We start from the raw sequence: 13,807 nt of genomic DNA, 5'->3' as shown, positions 1-13,807 counted from the left end.
ACTGCCAATTCAACTTGACAAAATAAACCCATGCCTAAAACTCACTTTGTACTACATATAGGTCATTCCTTAGTTTGGCCCTTGACAGCCCATTGGAGAGGGAGCATTGTATTTAAATACTTGTACATGTTTAAGTTTTATGTGTCCTCATTGTGAAAAACTCCCAAATGAGTTTTACACTATTGTGAGGCCTACCTCTCCCATAAGATAATATTAGGTTACCTTATTACATTTAATAAGTGATAACTTTTGTTTTGGGGGCAGTTAAAATTTCACGTTTGGTATCTAATGAATAGTGATTTAAAATCCTCTTTGATGGTTGGGATATGAATTGGTGGACCAGCTTATTATGATCTCCAGAACTCTTCCCTGTCTTTGTTTCTAACCCCTTTTCGCTTCCATGCGGTGTCCCACGCGCGCCTTCACTTAGTCCCACTTTATTTAATATCTATGTGATCCCACTTGCAAAGATATTTTGGGTTTTTCACACATCTCCTATGCAGATGACATGCAAATTGTTGTGGCTGTTATGGGTGTCATTGAGAAGATTGCATTGCGGTTCAATAACTACATACAAGCAGTGGTTAGCTGAATGAGTAAACACTGTTTTAAGCTGAACTCTGGAAAACATTGAGGTACTCCTCTTTTGTAGAGCTACCTCTGTTTGGAGCGACAAATGCTGGCCACAAAAGTTGGGTCCCCATACCTACCCCAGTTCCTAAAGTGAAGAAATCTAGGGATAATATTGAGTTCCAAACTCACTTTCAATGAATAGACAAACAAACTAATTTCTCTTTGTTCTATAAGTTAAAAATCCTAAAAAAGATTCTGCCCTTCTTCCCCGTAGACCTAAATGAAACAAGTATCATCCCCCTTGTCTTATCTAGACCAGGTCACTGAAATGCTTCGATCTTGGCATGCAGCAAGGCTCTCTCAAACAACTGCAGAGAGTGCAGAATGCAGCTGAACGGCTGTTTAAGTACTTGAAGAATATTGACTCACTACGAAGACCCGGGAGGAGCTCCACTGGCTCCCTACAAGGCTCACAGGGTGCTTCGTGGCACAGGCTGAGGTTACCTCAAGATTAAGCTCTCATGGTATGCCCCAGGAAAAAGCCTTTGGTCAGCAACCTCTAAAACTGTCAAGGTGCCAAGAATTCACAATGCCATGTGGGGTGGCAAACAATTTGTATATCAAACCCTTACGCTTTGTAATCAGCTACCCTGGTACCTTAGAAGTCAATCAAATCTATTGACGTTTGGTAAACTTCTGAAAACGTGGCTATTCCCACTCCCCATGTAGCTATGAGTTACTCTCTCATTGCAGAACTCTCTTTCATGTAGCCGCTAGCGCCAAGACACCTCCGGGCATACGTTGCTTTGAAAAAATTATATATATCTCGGTAAAGTTGTATTTTAGGTCACAATTCTGAAAATGCCACTTTCAGAGAGTTGCCGTTTCCTTGTCCTAACCATTTGGTGCCTGCAGGCTGTTGCCTACAGTCTGAATAGGCGTAGTTGGCCTTTGTGTATTCCTCCCAGCCAGCCACACAATAGAGACTGAGTGTTGGCAGGGTGGGCCAATCAAGCAGGATGGAATGGCATAGCTGTGCACAGCCCCCCATTTGCACTTTAAAAGCACTAGCTCAGCTTGTGCACAAAGAACTTCACACTAGCCCATTGTGACTGCAAACAGCCCATGACCAGGAAGGGAGGCCGAAACTTCCAGGCATCTCCATGGGAAAAACTCCAGGAGTATAAAAATTCCAGACCCACTCTTGCGTTCACGTTTGAACCTGCAGAAGTACTCTCTGAGGACTTCCCTTCTGCCTGTGCCCTGCTGTCAACTTCAGAGGACTCACCTGCTGCACCGAGAGGACTACCTGAAGTCGGCCCTGTGCCCTCAGAGGACTATCCTACTTCTTGACACCAGCTATCTGCTTGAACCTAAGACTTTCAGAGTGACTCCAAGGGTGAGTTGGCTGGCCTCCTAATTAGAGCCTCAAGGAGAGAAAAGGCTCCAAACATTTTGAGTTCGCACCTGGGCCCAGCCTGGGTAAGCCCTGACTCTCCCAAGTCAGGCCGCAACAGTCCTGGTCCTCTTGGAAGTGGTGCTAAATGTGCCCAGATAGCCCAATTTCTAAATATAGGACCTTTCAGGCAAAATGTGCTCTGAGAACGGAGACATCACCAGGAACTACCTGCTTGCCAGTCCCCCCAAGGAACATTGCCAGTCAGCCTGACTTTGCAGTCACTCCCCTGCATTCTTCGCCGCAGCAGCAAATTCTATTCGCGCCGGCCTCCCACCCTCCTCACACCCTATATAACTGGTACCATGACCAGACGGTGCAGCGGGCTGGTGCAGCGGGCGCGCCGGATGCGCGCCGAAGCCGCGCCTAAGCCAAGCCTGTCTGCGCCCGTCCGCGACCGGACACGGCCCAGGGCCATAACCCCTGGCCCTTTAGTGCGCTATTCCCCCCTTGCAATTAAGACAGTTGAACCCTGGCTACTTTTGCCAACACTGTATCATCCTGCCTCTCTCTACTGCAGTGGGCGCTACCCCTTCCCCTTGTCCTGGGTGCCAATACCAACTTCCGCAACCTTGTCTGCCAGACTCCTCAGCCTCAGATGCCCCCAGTAATATATGCTCTTGTGAATTGGATATCACTCATCTTCATGGCTGTCGAGCAGCGCTTATTAACACGCGCTCCCTTCCATGCCACAGTTTACAGATCAGCGAGTTTATTATTGCTCATGATCTTGACTTCCTTTTTGCCACTGAAACCTGGGGAGACGCTGGCTCAGGACCGGACTTCTGCCAGGCAACCCCTGAGGGCTACAGTGTTGCGAGGCATGATAGACACATAGGAAGAGGTGGAGGACTCGCTATTATCTATAAGAATCAGTATCGCACTACTCTTGATCCCATACAATCCACCAATTGTGAAGCAGCCACTTTTGCTATCAATATTAATTGCAAACAAGCCCTCAAAGGAATTCTGCTATATCGACCTCCTGGACCTCGAAACTCCTTTCTTGCTACACTCTCTGAGCTCAATGACCACATCATATGCTCGACGGAATACATGATACTGGGAGATTTTAACTTCCCTTTGGAAGAACAGGGCAACCACGACACCACTCAACTCACTGCTGATCTCCGAACCTTAGGACTTCAACAACTGGTAAAGGGAACTACTCACCAGACGGGACACACACTAGATGGTTTGTTTACCAACAACCCACATATCTCTGTATTAGATATTCGTCCCCTCACGTGGACAGATCACAGGGCCATTATCTTTGGTATACATACTCGGCCTGTTAACCCTCCCCCCTCCAGGCCACGTACTAGGATAGGGACCCGTGCCTGGAAGAATGCAGATATCCCTCAGATGGTAGACATCCTGACACTATCCTCCACCACGGGAGGAGCCAACCCTGCTCTCTCAGCCTCCGATTTCCTAGACTGGATTCGGAACGCTGCTGATCAGGTGGCCCCGGAGAAGCTTATGCGACCCAACAGAATATCTCAGTCGGCGGTTTGGTACACCGAAGAGCTCAGGCTCCACCGACAACACTGTAGGAACTTAGAAAGGCGTTGGAGGAAATCTTACTGCCCCATAGCCAAGCAATCCTGCAAAGATGCCCTGACAACATACAAAAAGGCTATTACTGCTCGAAAAACTACCTTTTTCTCGGCTCAAATATAGAATGCCAGGAACTCTGCCAGAGAACTGTTCTCAGTGGTCACCACCCTGTCCACCCCTTCTTCGGGTCCCGGGGCTGAACCCTCTCAGTCTCTCTGCAACGCTCTGTCCAGCTTTTTCATCACTAAGGTGGCAGATATCTACTCATCCTTTGCAGGGGATGTAGGGACAAGATCCAGAGTCTCCAGTGGGGAAGAACTAGTCACTGACCATGATTCCTTCTCCTCCTTTGTCCCCATCACGCAAGATAAAATTAGCAGACTTGTTTCTACTATCAAGTCTGGCTCCCCCTTGGACCCCTGTCCCCCTTCAGTGATGGCCAACCTAAGTGAGGTGATCTCTCGCCCACTTATGGAAATTTGTAACACCGCATTTCAAACTGGTCACTATCCTGCCCCGTGGAAGAAGGCAGTGATTAAACCTCTTCTGAAAAAACCCTCCCTGGATCCCACAGCTCTGGCCAGCTATAGACCTATTGCGTGTCTCCCCTTTCCCGCCAAAATATGCGAAGGACTGATGAATAAACTACTCTCAGAGTTTGTCGATGCTCACCAACTTCTCGACGAAACGCAGTTTGGCTTCAGGAAAGGGCATGGAACCGAGACCGCTTTAATAAAGGCCTCAGATGAGATCAGAGCAATTATGGACCAGGGAGGTGTGGCCGTTCTGATTCTTTTGGACCTGTCCGCAGCCTTTGACACGGTCGACCATGCTATTCTGGTCGACCGTGTCACAGCCCTGGGGATAAACGGCATGATAGTGTCAGGATGTCTACCATCTGAGGGATATCTGCATCCGTTCTGGCCAACCGCACCCAGACAGTGAAGTTGGGTAATTTCTACTCTCCTGTCTCTGCACTCCCATGTGGAGTCCCACAGGGCTCCTCGCTAAGTCCTACGCTATTTAATATCTATGTAGCGGACTTAGCGAGGGTAATAAAGGCCCATGGGTTGCGACTTACATCTTACGCAGACGACACCCAACTGGTTTTGGCGATCCATAAGGACGGCCCAGTGGTGGCAGCTAATTTCCAAAGGGCCATGCTCGCTGTCAGTACCTGGATGTCCTCCAATTGTCTGAGACTTAACTCAGACAAAACCGAGGTCATGACCTTCGGCAAACTCTCCCCGGAATGGTCCTCCATCTGGTGGCCCAACCAGCTGGGCTCTCCACCTGTCCCAGTTGAAAAGGCTAGAAACCTGGGAGTTATTTTTGACAGCAAGCTGTCATTTAACCTTCACGTCAACAAGGTTGTGTCATCTGCGTTCTTTATTTTAAAGAAAATTAGGAAATTGCTGCCTTACCTCCCTACCTCAGCTGGGAAGACCCTGGTCTCTACCCTAGTGTTTTCTAAAATTGACTACGGGAATGCCCTCTTTCTTAACTCTCAGAAACTCGTTTTATCTAAGTTGCAGTCCATACAGAATGCGGCTACTAGAATTCTTCTTGACATCCCCCGCCGCCAGCCTACTACTCCCGCCATTCGTCATCTGCATTGGCTAAGAGTAGAGGGCCGCATTAAATTCAAGGCCCTCTGCATTGCCTATAAGGCAGTGCATGGCGTTGGACCCAAGTTTCTGACCGAAGCATTTCAGTTGTACACCCCTAAAAGGCAGCTGAGATCCGCCAACACTTGCCTCCTGCCGGTACCTCGCACAAGAACAGCAACCTGGGGAGACAGACGTTTCCTGGTTGCTGCGCCCAAGCTTTGGAACCTTTTGCCACTCACTATAAAAACTGCCCCCGATCTGATGAGCTTTCGTAGGCTCCTAAAGACATGGTTGTTCAACCAGTGAGCTTGCTGTTCGGTCCCTCTGGCCTCCACATGCGCCGAGACACCTTCGGGTATTTGTATGCGCAATAAAAATATCGTAAATAAATAAATAAATAAATATTTTAAACAACATTCTAAGTCCGAAGGTAAGCAGAGACCTGGGCCAGTCCACTTTATAAATCCATATCTTTTGACTTTGCCCCTTAGATGACTGTGGTTGTTACTTTGATCTTTTAGGCACTTTTTTTCACTTACAAAATTAAAAAATTCATAACTGTGATTCTACTGATTGGATTCTTAATGCTTTGGAGTCAAATAATTTATTCAAATCGCCTCTGCTTTTCTAAATTGGTGTGGAGTTTTCCTTGTGTTGTGTTTTCACTGTTTAAGTACTGCATAAATACCCTACACATTGCCTAAGTTAAGTCTGACTGCTTTTTAAAAGTCATGTTTTATCAACATTTTTCAATATAACACACAGTGTGAGCCAACAGCATTGCTCATCCAGAAATATCAGCATGTGGTGCATTACATATACAGCCTGGCTGCTTTTATGCCACTCTAGAGGTTTAAGCACACTTTAATTTAGTGACTATTTGTGGTTCACCCTGACAAGGATTGTGGCTGTTGCTTGAGTAGGGTTTTACTCCCCTCAACCAAATCTCAATTTTTCACAGAGGTAAATGAAAAATGACAAAATGACCACCAGTGCATCATGACATATGAATGACATAACATATGTGCAACTCAACCATCCTAGAATTACTTTTATTTAAAACAAAAACCGTTACTAGGTGACCATTTGCATGCATGGGCCGCTGTCATGATGCACTGATGGCCGTTTTTGTCACTAGCTAAGGCCACAGTAAATAATCACGGAGAAAGCCAATAGCCCATCATGTTACTGCCAAAAGCCTATTCGTTTGCCAATGCTTGTTATTCTCTATTGTCCAAAACTTTCAGGAACCCTCCCATTGAGCCTGGTAGGATACTCACTGATAATCATACATGTAGAATACTCCTGCCTATTATGTGCTGGTATCCTGGAACACTTCATTTAGTGATGTAAATCAATCTTTAGTTGAAGGAAGACACCTCATTGTTAACCAGTCTGGGGGTACCTCCTGGAATATTTAGCATAGCTTTACCATCTTTTTCTCTGAGAGGGCAACAATCCCTGCTTAAACAGTTCTAAGCCCACATTGCAGTGACCAAGTGAAGGCATGTTTACTATCCTCCCAAGGGACGTTATACTCTCCCCTCTCTGGTAGAGAAAAATGCAAGGAAAGGAGGCCTGCCTAGTCATTTTGGGAATATAGTACAAAAGACAATACTACAGCTCTAACAATCCAGCAGCTTCCCTCTCCCAGTTTTCACTTTACTGGCAGTTTGCCCCACAGCCCCAGTTCTTTTGAAGGGCTTTCAATGAGATCTTGCTATTGAAAAACATAAAATTCTTGAATAGTGTAGCTGAGAGGCTTGTTTCTGACTTCAGTGAGGATACCTATACTGTAGAACCAGGATTAAAAGTAGGTACATTTTCTTCTGCATTATACGATTCTCACAGATATTCAAAAAGGTAGAATAGAGTAGCAACCATACCCTAGTCTGTAGTTTGTCAAGAAATTATACAAGATACATGAATGTTACTCCTAGGTACTAGTACTCAAGATACAATTAAGTCACTAAAACTTTTCAAGACAGCTTGATTTACTCAAGTGTCAGCTCTTGAATCTTCATCTAAACAATAATGTTTAATGAAAGTGTATATTGATTTCCAGGTATCTGCTTTACAGATTTCTGTTGAAAGCACATTTCTTAACTGATGTGCAGATATTGTCTCACTGCATATAGAGTCACCCCTAGGTACCCCAAGAAGAGGTTTATCCGCGAGTGTATGACAACAAGAAATGTAAGAATCTACCCACCTAGAAATGTCTTAAGCCATACCTGTGCGAAGAAGACCATAGTTAATAAGCAGTTGAATTGCCTTGTGTATGTTCTTCCTCCTATCAAGCTAAAACCTAAGGACTGTTCCAATATCCAAAGAATGAAAGAACTTTTTGCAAGGGAGCCTGGATTCTTAAAAATATTGATAAGGAAATAGTCTGATTTATGTAAAAATAAGATGCAACCTTGGACAAAAAAGAAAGACGTGTTCTCCAGTCCCCTTCCTCTGCAGTAAGGAGTGGCACTCCATTCCAGTCTCTCGCTAAAACATTTCAGTTTACACATTGACCAGAGTTGTTGGCTCCTAAGGCTATCAAACATTTTCTTTAATCATTCTGCTGACAACACTTAGCTTTCCTTGAAAATCTCTTCACCAGAGAACATCTTAAGGAGGTCATTTTCCAACACAGTTTTCAATTATAACGAGGCGCAGTTCAGCCTTTTATAAGCCGTCGAGGCCTGGCAGTTACTTCACATAAAGCCCCTAAAGCCTGATTCCACAGATAATGGAGGTTGCCATCTTCTCAATCTTAAATAATGGAAGTCACCACCATTCCTGATTTATGCACAACTATTATCTTGTAAGACATTCAAATAAGATATTGTCTTACATTATCTTTCTAAAACTATGAAAGCATCTAGTCATTCAACTAATGACAGAGATATACAACCAGGTGCGACTTTCGCTTGGGTCAAAAGTCTGCTTTTTACCACATCAACGATAAATAAGAACAAATGCCAACCTATAGTCAATATAGTTTAGTCTTAGTTGACATCCCTTTACCTTATATGTTCATCAGGAAACATCTGGGAAGCACATCTTGAGGCACATATTCTATGTCAGACATTCCAATGTTTACGTTAGACATTTCAATTTCTGATAAGATTTAGTATATAAGGACTGAAACTTAAGCACTTGTCAGGAGAGGTCCTTCACCCAGATTATTGCCAGAGATTCTGCCAGAGATGGTCTCACCTACTGCCTGCACACTGCTCACTTCGCAGATGCTACATCTCATGTGAAGCCTAGAGCCGGGTCCCAGAGGAAGACCACAGCAGGTGTTTGCCCTTCACGTAGAACTGTATCTTCATACCTCTGCCCAGGTTCACCCCTTCTCTCTTTTCTTTGGTTAGATGCTCACACATGTAGTTTTACTAGATAGTCGTAAATGTGGGAAGGACAAGGGGAAGTGGCTGGAAATAGGGTAGTACTTACTACTACATTGGAGAGGTTTAGGGAGGAGTAATAATGTGTTTCCCACAAAAAATAAGCCTATGGCTATTCAGTAACTGCACTTCTAAGTTACTACAGCAAAACAGGACCCACAATAGTAGTAAATGTACTCCAAGTACCACTCATGGCCAACCACTGGTACTGCAATGCCAACTCATATAAAATAATGGATTCAAGAACCTAACATACAACACCATATGAAATCATACTGAAATAAATGATTGTATTCGGAGTTCAAAAATATATATTATTTCAAAGTAATGTTAAAAAAATGTAGACAAATAAAAAATAGAAAATTCCCTATTTTATTGGCTTTTAATAAAATGATTACATTTATTTAAAATATTTTGTTCAGAACTTTTTGTATTTTGTATTAAATTATAAGTAAATACAAACATTATAATTTAGGTGGCTTTTTAAAATTTAATTTAAAAAAAAAAAAATAATTGAATTTAATATATGTAAATAAATTAACATTTTACTTCAATGAAGTCAATAGTTTACCTTTTTTATTTTGATTTACATTAATACATAAAATAGAAAGTTGCAATACTTTTAAACATAAAAATATACTTACTATTTTTTTAATTCAATAACGTTTTCTAATTTTCCCTATACTTTACTATAGAGAGTTCCTTCCCCAGTGACAGACAAGTCTGCCTACATATCAATAATTATTATTAGTAACTTGACACTATTATGTTAATTTAAAATTAAATTTAATTAATTCTGTGCTAAGGGAAAGCTGGGTAACAACACGTTCATTGCAGTGCCCACATTTTAAAGGCACTGAGTAGTTTAAACTGTGGGTTAAATTATGTTTCCCGGTCAAAGAGGTGTATTTTGAGTGTGTGCATTCATGTTTGCAAGTGTATTTGTCTCGTCTTGCGGTTGGTGAGGAAATCTGTTGTGGTCCTATTTAAGATTTGTTGTGTTACAGTTTTTCTGCCTGCTTCTGAACATTAAGGGCCAGATGTAGGTAATTCTGTTTTACCGATTCATAAATACCGAATTTTACCGATTCGGTATTTATGAATCAGTAAAATAGAAGGGGGGAGAATTAGGTAGAATCGGTAATTTAATTACCGATTCTGTAAGAATCGGTATTTACCGAATCGGTAAATACCGATTCGGTAATGCCCATTGATTCCTATGGGCATTGAAGCCATAGGAATCAATGGGCATTACTGAATCGGTATTTATGTTGCAAGGGTGCAGGGGGTGTCACTTTGACACCCTCTAGCACCCCGAATTCAGGCACGTGTGACATGTGGCACACAGACATGCCCTAAGGGCATGTCTGTCTGTCACATGGCATAGGTGTGCATGCACACATGTGCATGCACACCTGGATTCGGTATTTTACCACCCAATTGGATTGGGTGGTAAAATACCGATTCTGTAAGGCCTGTGGGACTCAGAAGAGTCCCACCTACATCTGCAAGTTACCGAATCGGTAAAAATACCGATTCGGTATTTTACCGATTCGGTAAAATAGGGCCCTTACATGCCAAATACTAAACACCGGTCGGTAACGGCCGAAATCGGCCGTTACCAACCGGTATTTCGGCTCCTACATCTGGCCCTGAAGATTTTTAAAAAAATACTTGATAAATACCTCAATTGACTCACTCTTGTAAAAGAGTTCCTTCTACCAGAACTCAGGTTATGAAAAGTAACACAGAATATTTGTTCTTAAAGGGGAGAGTGTCCCAGTCACAAAGACGCCATTACCTGACGCCGACAGCCTCATGCCCTGGAAGGTGTACAGCGGAGAAGATTATAAGAGACACATCCTATTCTGTGGCACCAACGTGATTCAGAGCAAGACATCTGGTCGTGATCCTGGAAGAGCTGTAGTTCTGCAAACTGGTTGGTTTCCTGATTCCACTACCTTTGTTTTTGGTCTTGGCTGCATACAACTTCACCTGTTTCTGGCAGGCCTATTGTTGTTGAAAAATGATGTATATTTAATGTGGGCTTTGGGGCAGCTTCTTGCTTATGATTGTATGACTTTGTTTTTTAAATCTTGTCTCCCTTCTGATTTGATACATTTTCCTCAGTTTCTTACACTTGTTTTCCTGTGAGCTTTCTAGTCTTACAGTGTTCTGATTGGATACGTTCTATCCTTCCTCTTCTGAATTGCAGGAACTCTTTTTTCTTTTCCATTAAGCACTCCATGGGAATGCATGTGTTTCCTTGTTCCTTTTGAATTTCATTCCCCACTGCTTTCTCTTAGTGCTTTCTCCCACATCATGGTCCCCCATTCCGCTTTTCTCAATTAAGGGACCCCAATCCCAAATGCTCTCTATCCTATTTTCCCACTCAAACATGTTCTCTGGTCTAGCTCCCCATTCCCATCCCTATTTTTTCTTTTGCTTTTTTTGCAAGGGCCTGACAGCCTCAGAGAGTTTGAACAGACTGACGGTAGGGGCTGTCGAGATCCGCACCTGACAGATGTAGTATTCGTAAGTAAAGAGCAGAAGTGCAAAGAACCAAGTCGAACTTCCCTTTATATTTCTCACTAAGGGAAAAAAATTCTAAAACCTAACAATTCACAAAGGTTCAGCACTACACAATGTCATTATATGATAATGTTCAAGGCAGTGAGCACATGAAGAAAAATCCAAAATCCACTTTTCTTCTTTTTTTGTACAAAGGCTGGTCTTTATTGATTTCTCATTAAATTCTCAAAGGATCATAGCCGACGCGTTTCATCACAAACAGAGACTTGTTCAGGGCTTATTTATATACAAATTACGTTTTCATTAATTGCAATACAATCCCATGGATCTCAATTTTTGGAAGAGTTTTTTTACATCCTCATATACATACATATGACGTTTTCATTAATTACGACACAATCGTATGGATCTCACTTTTCGGAAGAGTTTTTATAACATCATTCATGTCCATTTCAGTGGCATGGTTACTAACAGCATGTTTCAACAATGATATCACAGCGACGCTGTCGGTAGAAGTGTATATAAATGAGGACATGAATGATGTTAAATAACTCTTCTGAAAACTGAGATCCATGCGATTGTGTTGCATCACACATCAGGCACACTAGTATACACAGTATAGAAAATGTGCAGCAAATAGATGTGTGATTTCTATTCTCACACGGGTATACCTAGGCATATGATACACAGAGTTAGATCATCATACAATTAAAACGAGGGCTCTTCTGGGATTTTCAGGAGACTGAATGCACAACTCAAAAAGAGAATTGGATACTAAAGTTTGCCATCTGTAATCAGCAAGGAAGTTACAATTTTTCTAGGGCCAAGACTTCATGGCCTAGTGGCAAAATTATTCATGGAGGAAGATTCCTACCCTAGATGTGTGGTGGCCCCTGGCCATACTCTAAAATATGGCTCAAGTACAAGAATAAGGAAGAAGCATTTATCATTTCCAAAGGTGGCAAATCCGAAATTTTGGGAGTGAGCTTGATGCGAGTGCTACGTCAGGATTTTCTGATGCGAAGCACCAAACATTCCGGAGTTGAGTTATTTGTAGCCCCAAGTCAAGTAAGATGGCCACCGAGATTTTAAAGTCTTGCGATACGGCCGCATCAGACCTCTGTCAGAGTCCTGCTGTCATTGCGGTTACGGCTCATGGCGTGTTGCAAAGTCTGTGCCAGAGTTAAAGCCCAATAATATCTGCAGGCATAAAATGTCCCTACAACCTGACGTAGGAGTATGACTAAGCATCCTATAACTGCTCTACCCTTACAACAAAGGTACAGAGTCTGATCTACAAGTGGCGCTACAGCACATGCATAGGGTCTACATGAACTAAGTCCTACCCTGGCCTTAAGGTGCGCATGTGCACTAATGTGTGTGCGTGTACGCCCTAATCAAGAATGGGTGTGGGCGCCCTAACAACTACACCTTAAGCGCTAATCCGTGTGTTCAGCATGCCAAAGGAGATGCCAAGATAAACGAAGGTTGCCACCAACTCGTTACGTTAGAGGTGAGCATGGAGCATAGGGCTCACCTGCGGAGTCCTGATAAAAAGCCGTGTATGGCAAGGCACAAGATATAGTTAGGGTTGCTAACTATAAAGGGTGAATTTCTGTGTTTTTTTGATCAAATTACTAATGTTGTCACTGACATATTCACCTAACTATAATATTACTTTAACCTTTGTTTTTTCATGGAATTTCTAAGTTCTTTTTTTTAAACAAAAACAGATCTTTTTATCACACCAACCTATAAAGTAACTTTGTTTTCACTGCATTTCTTGTTCTTTTATGTCAATTATGTAAATTAACATACGTAAATATAACAAACCACCATGCCCGACCTTAGGCCAAACACAACAGGGGACTGGCAACAGGGCCAAGGCTGTGGCCATGCCCAGCGGTGAACCCATCCGGACACAGAAATCCCCCCGTAGACACGAGAAATGCAAGCAGCTCTTGACATTTTGGCATGCATGATTTGGGGTTGGCCACAAGGCATGACTTGCAGCCGAGCCTTGTTTCCACTTCTCAGCAGGCAGCCACTCAGAGGCAGCCAACTACGCACAGCATTTGCTCATGCATGGTGTCAGGTTAGAGGCAGGGCCTGTATTGCAGTCAGGCCCTCTGACCAAACCCCCAGCAGGCTGCCAACCCCACACCATGCACAGCCTTTGCCATTCTCAAAATAGGATTGGCCATCGGACCCAAGGGACTCTATTTCCTCGGGGCAAAACATATATATTGCAGGGAGGTGGTGTACAGCCCCCTCTCTGACACTTAATTGGCCATGTGGATCCATCCCCTGGGCCAAACACAATTAAACAGTGGAGGACGGCTGCAGCCCCCTCCCCAAGCCTTATTAGGCTGTGGGGACCACAATCCCCAGTGCCAAATACAATAGAAAACTGGGGGCGACACCATGGCCACCTCCCCAAGTCTTCTTGGGCCCTGGGGACCTCGTCCCTGGGAAACAAAATCTAAGGAGAGGGGTTGTGCAGCCCCCTCCTCCCTTAGCCTTTTTAAGCCCCAGGAGTACCATCCCCATTGGTAAAATATAATAAAAAATTGTTGGGGGGGGGGCCACATGGCCACCCTCTTCAAGACTTCACCCTAGGGCCATTTTCTGCTGAAAAGTGGAGGAGGAGCTCCACAGCTCCTGAACCTTATCAG

The 13,807-nt window shown here is 43.5% G+C and overlaps 1 protein-coding gene across 1 annotated transcript in view; it reads left to right on the top strand.

Moving 5' to 3' along the window:
• LOC147684242 (putative cation-transporting ATPase 13A4) overlaps nucleotides 1-13,807 on the top strand; it is a 249,194-nt gene that overhangs the window by 110,567 nt on the left and 124,820 nt on the right. The window contains exon 10 of the mRNA XM_086944644.1: nucleotides 10,369-10,539. Coding sequence (XP_086800770.1) covers nucleotides 10,369-10,539 — 171 coding nt within the window. The remainder of the gene's footprint in view (nucleotides 1-10,368; nucleotides 10,540-13,807) is intronic.

This window comes from Lissotriton vulgaris, chromosome 11 (assembly GCF_964263255.1).
Source record: "Lissotriton vulgaris chromosome 11, aLisVul1.2, whole genome shotgun sequence".
Classification (NCBI taxonomy): Eukaryota; Metazoa; Chordata; class Amphibia; order Caudata; family Salamandridae; genus Lissotriton; species Lissotriton vulgaris.
This window is presented reverse-complemented; position numbering and strand designations above follow the sequence as displayed.